At 40.0% G+C, this 12,810-nt stretch overlaps 1 protein-coding gene across 2 annotated transcripts in view; it reads right to left on the bottom strand.

The window, feature by feature from the left end:
- SLC44A1 (solute carrier family 44 member 1) overlaps positions 1-12,810 on the bottom strand; it is a 65,530-nt gene that overhangs the window by 32,917 nt on the left and 19,803 nt on the right. For both annotated transcript variants that reach the window (XM_087742066.1, XM_087742065.1), the window contains exons 3-4: positions 10,599-10,741; positions 2,360-2,496 (exon numbers count right to left, since the gene is read on the bottom strand). In XM_087742066.1, coding sequence (XP_087598192.1) covers positions 2,360-2,496; positions 10,599-10,741 — 280 coding nt within the window. The remainder of the gene's footprint in view (positions 1-2,359; positions 2,497-10,598; positions 10,742-12,810) is intronic.

The following is a 12,810-nucleotide window of genomic DNA, read 5'->3' as shown; positions in this document are numbered from 1 at the left end:
TGCACATACAACGATCTACACAGAGCCTATCTCCAGCACCATTACTTTTTTCAGGCTGCAGGAAGGGTTAAAGCTTTCAGAAAGGCTCGACAGAGCAAAATTAAAAGTTGACTGCATTCTCTACCCATATATTTAAAGCATTAAGGTGGTTTTCTTGTTGAGTGTTAGAAGTTGCAAACCTGGGAAAATTCAGCATTGATTATCACAAGAAACCAAACACGTAGGTCTTTGTCCTCCTTCTTCTTCAAAACTTGACAGGTGAACTCTAAATTCTAACTAGATATCATCACAAACATAGAAATCGCAACGTTCAAAGTCCTCAGACTTCCTTATCATCCTTTTTATAGCGGAGTCTATGGTCACTTGAAACATACTGCCAAACATAATCCTAATATTAATGAATTTAAACCCATTATCATAGTTATGAAGTGGCTCTCAGAAAAATGATTCTCTTTACTGAGTACCGTAGTTTTGGTACTAATTCACTGTTCTTGCTCTATTGGAAGATTGAATCATGCTTGAACTTTCACTACACATATGCAACATTTAAGGTGATCAATACTTAAGCTGTTCATTTGCTGCAAACCATCGCTTTTTGGAACCTGCAGAGGTTGGGGAACATTGAAGCAGAAACATAACCATGAGGATGACAATATTTCTCTGAACTGTGTGATTCCAGGCTTGCACAGAGTTCATCTACAAAAGGAAAGCTCAGTTTAGTTTAGTACCTGTTTTTGATAAGCCCGATATTATATAATGAAAATTAGGAATTGAACTCATTAGTGATTCTGTTCTGCTGTAACACCAGGTTTCGTACTTTTGACCAAGTTTCTGTAAAGTGAAGCAATTGGCTGTGACATTAATTTAAAAAATTTAAAAATCTTTAGTTTTTAAAATCCCAAACACTAAGGGAGATACAGTTAGAATGGAGAATCATGAGGACAAGGCATAGCATGTTTTAGGAAGGCTGGTTTTGGCATACTCTTTAAGATGGTTATACTGAATGTATTTCAGGCACAGTTAATAAGAGACTTGACTTATAAACATAGAAACAATGTTTGTGGCAAAACAAGGCATGTCTGCATTTCATTATTTCAAGAGGCACTTAAGAAACTCCACTACTAATGACCTTGACTTCACACCAGCAAATAACTGGCCTGCATTAGTTCAGAAGAACAGCACACTCAGAAGTGGTAAAGAGTAAAACTGTAGATACTGGCTAGTTTCCCTGTGGGCTTGTATTTGACAACAGTGCACAGATGACATGAGGAAGCTCCTGTTCTCAGAGCACCCGCCGAGACAGGTGCCTGCTGTTTGCGCAGCTCCGTGCAGGAGGTAATGCCAGGGGACAGTTCAGCCCCCTGATTCAGGCTGTCAGGCACCCAATGCAGTGGGAGACCCGAGGGCGCTAACAGTGTCCTACGGCCGCTTCAACTCGCTCTGCTTTCAAACAAGAAGGACTCACATAACGTGTACCAGAACAGAAACCAACATTTCATTTCCTTCTATGAAAAGTACTCAGTTTCACTGCTTTAGACTCGGTTACCCAGACTGACTCATCATTAGCCAAGTATCTTGCAAAGAAATCTTACCACAGCATTTTAAAAGATTAAATAGGAAAGTTTAGGACAAAATGTTCCCGCTTGAATAGCTGAACCCCCCTGAAATTTCCTCAAGTTAAGTTTTTATCTTTACTTTCTTTCGGAATGTCCAAAAGTTGGTTCTCTCTCATGCATTTTATTCCATACAGTGTTAAAATATGAATTGAGCTAGTAATATCAGTATTATTACTACAGAGAAAAAGTACTGCTCTTAGGGGAGATGGGGTACAATATTTGATTTGTTAATACAGTTAGTTTCTTTTATACTTCTTTTAAAAAAGTGTAAGAAAACAAAACAAAAAAAAAAAAACAGGAACTGCACTGTAGCACTGAATGAAAGCAGGAATATTTTCACACCCACAGCCATACTCTGTGCAGCAAGTGCCATTCAATAGCAGCATTGCTCTCACTAACCCCATATACATGAGGACATTTCAACAGCATTACTGTTAAGCAGCAATGTCAGAACATTTCTGTAGGAGTTGAGAACATACCCTGTAATCAGACATTCCCTCAAATTCTTGTTGCACTTTGTACTCCTGTTTTAACAATGAGCTTTCAAAACTGTCCAAGACATGACAGAAGCATATTAATACTGTAAGATTTAGTAAAGTTTTAGCTTAATAAAAATATCACGTTATTTCTATTGATATTTCTTAATACATATTTCATTTTTAGTTCAGCTAATGCACAAGTCTTTTTTTAATTCTATGAAAATATCTGGTACATGAACAAAGAGAGACATGCTTTTTGCATACCATTGGTTTCTGCAAATTTCTGAATATCAGCCAGAGTTTTTAGTTCTTTCCTTGGGCAAGCTGATACACACAAAGCAAGAGACTTGATCCTCTGATGTACTAGATCAATGTTGCATGGATCCAAGAAGAACACATACCTAGGGAAGGAAAAAAGGTAAATTGCTTCTATTTTAATTAACAATTACACTGAACAAAATAATTTTCATTTCAAACTAAAGGATTCAGCCAAGACTAACCTTCAGTCTACCCAGAAACACAGGAAATTTGATATTATCATAATTGTGTGGGTCAAAAGAATTCATGTACTCAACATATGCACCACAAATATGTGGATATTTATATACTTCTGGATCACACAGAAAGAATGTTTAACTCTACCAGATTCAAGTCCATTCAAATGGTGCTATTCATACAAACAGCAGCACTTCTACCATGCCTCTTTACAGATATGAATCCAAACATTCACAAACAAAGCTTCACTCCAACGTTAAACTTGACTTCAAGATTTCCAACTTTTTCCAAGAAGACCCAACATACCCCATAAGGTTATACTTACGCTGCAAAAAGGACAAAGCCCATGTCTATTTTAATGAATACACGTAACATCAGTAATTAAGAACAGCTTTTTGGTTTAGATTGATTTTCCACACCACTGGTCCATATGACGGAGCAGATTATTTTAGTATTTATTTTGAAATAAAAATTGTTCAGATATTTCAAGTAGAACTATCTAATGTTCAAGTGCAGTATTTTAAAGAGATTCCATTTGCTAACTTTCCATAATGAGTCACTGTCATTTAAAAACCCAGTTATAGCTTCCTAGCTAAAACCACCTCCTGGCTATACACATTTCATAACAAACACTAACTCTACAGTATTGTCCATTTATTATATAATATAGATGCAGAATGTTTTTCTGTTCTGAAGTTGAACAAGTCTTTGAAGTTCCTACAGTCCTGGTGATATGCTATGCATTGAAAAACTCTCTTCATATTATCTATCATCATCACAGGAAAACAACACCAAACCGCCATATAAAATGCCCTTTCTATTTTTGCAGTCCTCATGATGGGAATTCATTCTGTAATCAATAAAAATCCCTTCTGCTCCTAGAAAGCATTTAGGTCCTGCCTGAACACTTTCAGTCTATACGTCAATTGCTGTCTAACTTTCCCCCACAGAAAGACTGTTCTATTATCCGGTCTCAGTATACAAGAATTATTAGTACTTAGTACAGTCTTACTTCCTGAAAAGTCCATCAAAACCCATGTCATCTCTATCAACTGTAATGTGACAATAGACTACTTGCATTCTTAAAACATTCTCTTTCCTTGTCCACACATCTATGAAAACTATCCAGTACTATTTCTGGTTTTTTACTTAATACATGCTACACATCTCAGGACTCCACAGATCATGAAAGTCTAAGAAGCAAGGGCAAACATGAAAATTTCTGTCCCGCACACACAGCCAAAGTAACTGCATGTGAGCAATAAGCCACTAATTCCACAGTTCTCCTTTACTTCAAAGAAAATACTCCTGAGTTGACACCAAGACACAGTACTTGTGTTAACTGGACACTCCTGTTATAGCTTCCTCTTCATGAGGTCAAATTCCTGCAGTTGCTATTCCAAACCATGAGGGTATGTGGAAGGAGAGTGTCTGCTCCTTTGAGGGTACCTGGTCAAAAGAGCTACAAACAAGAACCTACAGGTCAAATCTGAGTGACATGTCATAAGGGAGATTGTGATGGGAACAAACCTGGTCAATGTGGAGTGAGAGTATTCTTATCTTTCAGTAAGGTTATCTGGGTAAGCACCTTGCCAAATTGTGATGATAAGGAAAAGGAGACATAAAACTTAACCAATTAGCGTCAATGAAAACAATAACGGGAAACAAACTCAGTCAATCACAATAATTGATGGGTTATCAAGAAACTGCAGGCAGGGACTTTGCAACTGATAGCGATGCAAACCCGAAGGCGCAGGATGCAGGAGGGGTCAGTGGGACTGTGCCAGTTGCTGAGGGAATGTGCACAGGACAGGATTCAGGGAGGAAAAAAAATAGCGGGGGCAGACAGAAATGGGTGTAAAAGGAGACAGTTGCATGTAAGCCAGTGTTGGTCAGTACATTGGTCTGACCGAGCCCAGCACCTGATCGCTGCAATCTGTCCTATCCTTTCACTAAATCCTTTCTTAACTCTCTCTCTCTGCGTAATTCCAGTCTCTATCCCACGTGCATGGATGCTGCACGTGCTGCAAGGACTAAGTGCCAGCTACTAGGGGGACTGGTGTGATGGATTTAGTGCCAGCACTGCAGTCGGACCAGGGGTGCAGGTGTCCCAGGCCTGTGGTGTCAGCTACCAAAGTGAGTGGGGTCTTAGTGCCAGTAACTGGGGCAGGGAGTGGTCTTGGCCACGAGCCACTGGGGTGGGAACAATGTGTGTTCCAAAAAAAAAAACCAGCTACAGAGGTGAAGGGCTCAGTGTAGGTGGCTGGAGCAGGATCACCGGTCACAGCCCATGTGGTGCTGGCTGTTGGCAGAGGCTGAGCATCTGTACCTACCCCAAAGCAGGTGTGCACGTGTGTAACTCACCAGCAAACTCCAAGCTGTACCAGCTGGTGAACAGGAGGCCCTGGGTCCAGGCAGAGGTGTCAGGCGGGCAGAGGGTCTGTGCCAGTATTCGGGGAAACCTGTGAGTGTGGGGTGCCTGTGGAATGAGTGTGTGAGTGTTTGCTATTGAGTACCAAGCCGGACCAGCTGCCAAGTAGGGGGGACCCATGGGGTGGGTAAGGGGGCCTGGGATCGGGGCAGGGGTGCCAGGTGGGCAGAGGGGCTGTGCTGGTACTCGCAGGATCCTTGAATGTGTGCGTGCTTGTGAACCTGGAGGACGTCATGTGTGTGCGGCGCTAGAGAACTTCTGTCTCTGCCAGCCCATGAGGAGAAGGGGATGTGACTGTCTGTGCTTGTGTTTACTTAAGTCCTGCATTGTGGGTGCTGTGGACGGCAGCACCTCATCAGTGCCAGTCCATGTAACCAGACGCATCAGTGTCCCATGTATGTCTGTCCATCCACATCCCTCAGCCCAGGCAAAGGCCCTGGGTCGTGGGATTCAGTGGCCGGACAGGAGGCTCCTCCTTAACATGTATTACCTAAGAAAACCAAGTCAGAAGTGTCAGCATTAACAAGCCAGAATCCAGCCTGGCTGGATTCTACAGGGATTTAAACTCAAGGGCCAAGCTGTAATTTTAAATGGCCAAAAGAAATCAGAATATTTTATAAAATAAACACTACAATTTTCACTCAAGCCTGGAAATTTAGAAATACAATGTAACTATATTGCCATATGCAGTTTTGACAGAAGTGTGCTGTGTTGGCACACCCTTAAACAGACACGTGTAATTCAAACACCGCATTGCATGGTTCAGAGACAGTTCTGCCAGCAATAAGGCAGCTGCAAAGCAAACTCCAAGCTATCAAATCTGTGGCTTCAATACAGGGTCTAGGAAGACAGAAGTAAGATTTTTTTTTTTTATTATTTCTAGCAGCTAAAACAAGAATCAAAATACTAGGCACCAGGATTACAGAGGAAAAGGTATTTTGGGTTTTGTTTTTAAAGCTTACTTACTGAAAGCAAGTGATTTTACTCCAGAAAATTCCATACTGTGTTACCACAGAACAGGTTTTGTTTCACACTAGAAGAATGTACTTACATGCAATTTCCATTATTTAGAATCAACAATAGACTAATTTTTTGATAAGAAAGTAACTTAAATCAGAAATACAAAGACTGAAGTAAACAAAGTAATCATATTGTTAGAGACGCTTCAGCACCGCAAATGAAAATTTGCTTCCTATAGGAAATTCAGTATATCAGATTTACAACCTAAGAAGCACCTTTATGCATCTTTATGAAGTATCAGCCCTTCGGAGAAGGACTTGTGGGTCCTGGTGGATGAAAAGCTGGACATGAGCCAACAATGTGTGCTTGCAGCCCAGAAGGCCAACTGTATCCTGGGCTGCATCAAAAGAAGCGTGGCCAGCAGGTCGAGGGAGGTGATTCTGCCCCTCTGCTCTGCTCTGGTGAGACCCCACCTGGAGTGCTGCGTCCAGCTCTGGGGTCCTCAGCACAGGAAGGACATGGACCTGTTGGAGCAGGTCCAGAGGGGGGCCACAAAAATGATCAGAGAGCTGGAACACCTCTCCTATGAAGAAAGGCTGAGAGAGGTGGGGTTGTTCAGCCTGGAGAAGAGAAGGCTCTGGGGAGAACTTATCCCATCCTTTCAATGCTTAAAGGGGGATTGTAAGAAAGATGTAGGGAGGCTTTTTGCCAGGGCCTGTAGTGATAGGACAAGGGGTAACAGTTTTAAACTAAAGGAGGATAGATTTAGATCTAAGGAAGAAGTTCTTTACTGTGAGGGCGGTGAAACACTGGACCAGGCTGCCCAGAGAAGCTGTGCATGCCCCATCCCTGGGAGCGTTCAAGGTCAGGCTGGATGGGGCTCTGAGCAACCTGGTCTAGTGAAAGAGGTCCCTGCCCATGGCAGGGGCACTGGACTACATAATCTTTAAAGGTCCCTTCGAACCCAAACCATTCTACAGTTCTGTGATCCTTTGATCTTAACAATCCACTTTTCTGAAAATCAAAGTTTGTTGAAAGAACCTCTGAAATACAAACTGATGAAAAAGTTACTTGAGTAAAAGTAACTGCATGTAATTTTTAATATATCTACCTCCTGTTGCCATAATAAAAATTAGAAATTTTAAGCTCATCTTTAATTTTAAGCTGATTTCTATACATAGAGGAAAATAACAGAAGAGTTTATTTAACTTTTCAAAAGCACGGTGTCTGAGAAGAAGGTAAAGTTTTCCATCCTGAGGCTTGTAATTCAAAATAAACTTCAGTACAACTTCTCAAAACGCATCATAACTTTTTTTTTTACAGATCTATAGGATAACCTTCCTTATGCTTTAATACCATTTTGAGCTTATATTGCAATGCGTTTCTTTTTTTCACTTCTGAAAGAAAAATCCAGATTTCTAGGCAAGTAATTAAAAATACAATTTCAAAATGACCAGAAGTTAAAAAGCAAAAGCATCAACAATTTTGACTTCTGACTGGTAGCTTACTAGCTAAGTGTCCTATTACCTATTCATGTCCATCAGAAATACAGCAGTCTCCTCTTCCTTTGCAAAAACAGGAAGACAACACACCATCATTTTGTACACTACACCTTGATTCTGGAAGCACTATGGCAAATCATATGAACAAGCCTATCTTACCTTCAAGTATTTTGCACACTCTTACATTTGCCCGTGTCATTGATTTTCTGTCAGCCCTCAAGGCATCTCTTTATAGGCAAATGAGTAGTTTACAGAACAACTGTTTGCAGTGATCTACAAGCAGCTAATCACAATAACGGAGAAGTGAATTAAGTGATCAAACCCACTCTAAACAAATTATGGGTAGGGCACATACAGTCTCACTCAACCAAATTCTCTGTATGCATGCTGCAAACTTTGCCCAAGTTTTCCCATTATGTAAACCCCAAGCATTTTCCTGACTCAAAGGCATTTATTAACGTGGAATGCCACCCTAACTCTTCCCTATAGCAGCACATGCATGTCTTCTCATACTTGAGTGAATAGCACAAACTGAATTCTGTCCAAGCAGCAAAGTATTGGTGATTGAAAATCAGACTGAACTAGCATTTCAGGGACTTACATTTGGCTGCCATGGTCATCATTTATTTGCAAATAAAAGGTCATTTTTTAACCCCCTTATAACTGCCAGAACTTGGAAAGCAAGGAGCTTATTTGAAGCAGATAGGTTTAACGAGAATTCACTGCCAGGGCTAGACTATAATCCCATGTCTGACTCTAAAGCACAGCCTATTAAAGCTGTACTGTGTTTTCTTTGTAAAAATAAAAATATGCCTGATTCACTCTTTGTTGACGAGACCAGGCTGTAAAATCCTCCTTCCCAACATTTCATCTCACTGGTTTCAGCATATCTGATGTACACGGATCAAATCATATCCCTGTGAGGACTCTGCTCTTCACCCTTACCACCTAGATTTCCATATCCACACAGACCACATCCATTTCACTTCCTCATTACAGTGCCTATGGGTTGCTGTCATTTACAAGGAAGAAAATGTTATTTTTAAGGATGATTTAGCATTTCTGCCTTGGACTGGGAAATGAAGACAGAATTACCCTGCAAGCAGAATGAAATGAGAATAACTTCATGTTTCCAGAACCACATTTGTAGAGCTTAAAGCCCTTTCTTTCTCTACACAAACTGAAATGTACAGGCAGGAAGAAGAGTTTATTTTTACAGTCTGTCTGAAAACTACTACTATAAAATAGCATTAAATACTCCCATGAACTGCACCTCAGACACTGCAGGAATTCCACCTGCTAGAGACAGATGCAAAGCAGATAGTTTCTTCTGAAAAACTGCCAAGCAAATTTAAAAAGCATTAGGGTTTGAGAGTGGGAAGGATCACTGGCTTATAAAAGAACCGGCCTCTTTCAAAGCTGGGTACCATGGACTGTACCAGGCACTTCACTGTGAACAGTTATAGAATAATCTGCCTTGGTAGAAGGTTTTCTCTCACTCTCAACCAAATAGAGATGATGACATCCCATATGAGTGTATCCACGCATTTGCTTAGGTCATGCCTCAAGCCATGATACCTCTATTACAAAAAACATAATCCTTTTGAACCTTATGAAGACTTTGACAACGAATGGGCTCTATTAACTGTGTTAAAAATAGTCACTATTTTATTTGCTGTCTTTCGATCTTGCCTTTACAAGAGGAAATCACAGCAGTGGTAGATGTCTCTCCTCGTGATGGCCTGATTTCTGTCATGCGTAGGAGACTACTACACTGTTAATGGTTTCATTTCAATATGGCATCTGAGTTTCTCTGCCTTCACACAAGCTCAGACACCATTTCTTTCTAAAGGTAAGTTTAAAATTATAATTTTAAAATTTGTATTTTCTCTCACAACAGAAGAATGAGAATTTTGTACTGAATACACCTGATTTTAGAAAACACTAAAATATTTATATAGAAAAGTGGGAAGATTATGCTGCATAAATTTTAAGCCCTTCAACCCTCCTGGAGGCTGTGATCAGATTAGAAAGTTATTCTTTTGACAGAAGAAATCTCTAAGAAGTTTCAGGCTATTTTATTTAACTCAAATTCTTCTGGTAACATGCCAATTACCTAGCCACATCAAATCTTAAATCAGATATTTAGAAATTTTTAGTATAGCAACTCAAAATAAGTAGATCTTAGGAAAGCATCCTTTCAAAATAATTCATGCAAATTATGGATTTTCTGTTAGTCTGAAAGTAAAGTGTGAAGTAAAAGGCTATCATACTCAGAAATTAAAGACTTTTTAGTTCTTTGAAGTAATCAACTGTGAAAGAAACATCTTTTTTGTCAAGTAATATCACTGTTCTAAGGTTATACTAAATAGTTTACTTTCTAAAGTCACCAAAGTTGCACAGATGCACTCTGAGCACTGACTGGCAGACAGACCTCAACAGATGTTCACAGGTTTTAACCCATCAGTCCAGAATACTTGTTAACTCAGCTCCAGTACCACTACTGCAGTATGATGTTTTCTGCACAATAGATAGGAAATTCTGACCTGTAAGTATGTGTTTTAACATGACACTGCTTAATAAGAGCTGTGTGCTGCTTAAAAGTTTTGTGCATTTTCTCCACAAGCCACTTATACATATTCTCCTTACAGTTTAAAAAAAAAAAGTCTCATTTTGATGTGTCAGATATATCCCATCTCCCCGTAAACTCAGTGGCAGAAAATGAGCATACAACATCAAAAGCGAACCATTTCTACATAGATATCAAAGGCCTGCTCCCAAATCTGAGAATACTTGTCATACCTAAAACTCTAACAAACAAGATTCTTCAGTGGCCTGATACAATCTCCTACATGAAGCTGATGCTAAGAAAGGGCAATTCCTCAATGTCTTAGCTGTATACTCATATTGCACATCTGTCAACATATGCTCTCCAGGTACTGTTGCTGGTTGTTACAAAAGACTGTTGTTGTTCTCTAGGTGAGAAGAGTGGAGAAGGACAAGTAGGAATGAGTTAGCATATCCCTCTTCCCATTCGATTGAAAACCACTCTCAAAGGAAGAAAGATTTTGCCTTTCCTGGTCTACAGAATGAAGCAATTGAATCACATACTCACTTCTTGTGTGTGAGGTCCAGACCACTGTTGACTATTCCCTCCACCTTGACATTTTTCTGTCCACAAATATTTCCATAACTGTCATATCCTGAAAGCAGTCTTGCAGCTGCTCCTGTAGCTATTGAAAAGCCACAGATAAAACCCTGGAGGAGAAAAAAACCCACAGTTTAGTAACAGCTCTGTTTGACAGCTGGGAAAAGTCAGTTTAATTCATTTGTTTCTAAGCAGAGGTTCTCTAAAAAAGGGAAGACAAGGACCACCCACAGAGAACTGTTGTGCAATTATAAAATTGAATGCAAGCCAAAAGAGGACTCAGACATTTAATACTACATGTTATCCAAGCATAGTTAAGAATCTTGTAGGTGTTTTTTTTGAGATCGATATTGTCAGCAAGTGGTACATGAAGCAGAAGGGAGGCCAACGGCAGGCAGTTGGAAGGAGAGCTACAAGAAAAGCTGGAGTTGTCAAGGGTTAGTATGCATCTTAGAGGATTCCAAACAGTCCAGATTTTCTTGCTTCAAGACTTTTTTTTTCTCCTTCAAATTATGTGCTTTCAAAGATGAGCTAGAAGTTCCTTTCAAGGAAATCCTCTAAAGCAAGTGACCAGGTCAAGGCCACTGTGGTTCCAGGAAGGAAACAGACACAGAGCATGGGAATGCAAAATGGTTCAGACAGAGTAATGTGGAAAATATCCCATGTCAGGCAGGTCTTGCTGTGACTTTCAGAGATATTTCACTAGCAAAACCAAGACAAAGGCGGTGATTATGCGAACAGGAGACTGGTCCAAAAGAATCATTAGCTCTCTAGCAACGCCACTGACAGAGAGAAGTGAACCATTGGCTCACCCCACTACCATCAATGAATTGTTTTTACAGATGAGGCAAGCTAAGATTTGAGAAGGGGCAGCAGAGTAAACAGCTGAGACAAATGTGTGGAGCAACAGCTGGCAGAGACACGATCAGATGAGATGATGACAACAGGTGATGAAGGCAGCATGGAACAGTTAAAATGTGGGGGGTTCTAAAGGTCTGAAGATACAGGAGAGTGACCTGCTCTGACAGACAGGCTATCACTATAGAGAAATTCCAGATAGCAAGCTGGTCATTATCTTTCTCTTACCAATGCACTAATGCACTTATAGACTTAATACCCAATCTGAAAACAAGGGCAAAGTGAGCAAAAGGTTATCATAAGTAATAATTAAAGCTGATTTCTAGCACCCACTTTCAATTTCTTGGATCCCTTACTATTCTGTAAAGGACACACTAGCATGCATTTTACATACAATAGTACTCAGGTTCTTGGCTGGTTCAAGAATTATTTTCCTACACACGGGGTAAGGGAAATCATGCAATTCCTCCCCCATCTAAGCTAATTTACAACAGTGTGGGGACGCCCTCCTGACCCATCATGGTACCTGACCCTTCAAGTGAAGTCCCCTAGAACAGTAACTAACAGGGTATTTGACCCAATAGAATAATTGCTCTATATATTATATTGCTTAGACAGGAAAATCTGGGACACTCACCCACAGCAGACTAATTTATAATGGGGGGAACGGATAGGTATAGTCTGAGTAATCAGAAACATCAACAAAGGCAGGAAAAAAACAATCACAATAAAGAGCTCCTTGTTTCAGGAAGCACTGAGCTTTTTATGATTTTAAGATATTCACATTACAGTGAGAATATAATTCATATGATTTAAATGAAACATTACCGTCTTTGCATTTGAAGCACAGCCAATGACAAACACTTTGGGGAAAGAAAAAGAAATTTTTCAGTGGAATAATTCCAAAGACCAGAGACCAAGAGACAGCAGAAAAGAAAGCTGACAGCACAAAAGAAAGCTGACAGCACAGAAGTCCCAAACTCTTAAGGGCTACTGCTTGCAACACAGCAGAACAAGAGTGACAGACATCCTCTGTTTAGGAAGAACAGCATACATAGGTCCATGAAACAAAACAAGATCAAAAGAAGTGTATTTCTAGTTTTCACTAATCTTCAGGTCTTGGAGGTTTGTTTTTTTAATATGAAGCGCACAGTGTTGTGAGGCTGTCTCAAGAAAGGTGACGGTTTCGTCACACAGGACAAAGCTGGGATAACTTGGAAAGAAAGATCTTACCATTAGTAATATGGTTGTTAATAGTAGGTGCTTCTACTAAGCATCAAAGAAAAAAAAAAGTCAACTGTTTGATATTCAGAATCTTTGT

The sequence above is a fragment of the Nipponia nippon genome, unplaced genomic scaffold (genome assembly GCF_047370975.1).
Source record: "Nipponia nippon isolate SJK-2023a ecotype South Korea unplaced genomic scaffold, ASM4737097v1 scaffold_8, whole genome shotgun sequence".
Taxonomy (NCBI): domain Eukaryota; kingdom Metazoa; phylum Chordata; class Aves; order Pelecaniformes; family Threskiornithidae; genus Nipponia; species Nipponia nippon.
Note: the sequence above shows the minus strand (reverse complement) of the source record. Positions and strands in the feature narration are given on the sequence as shown.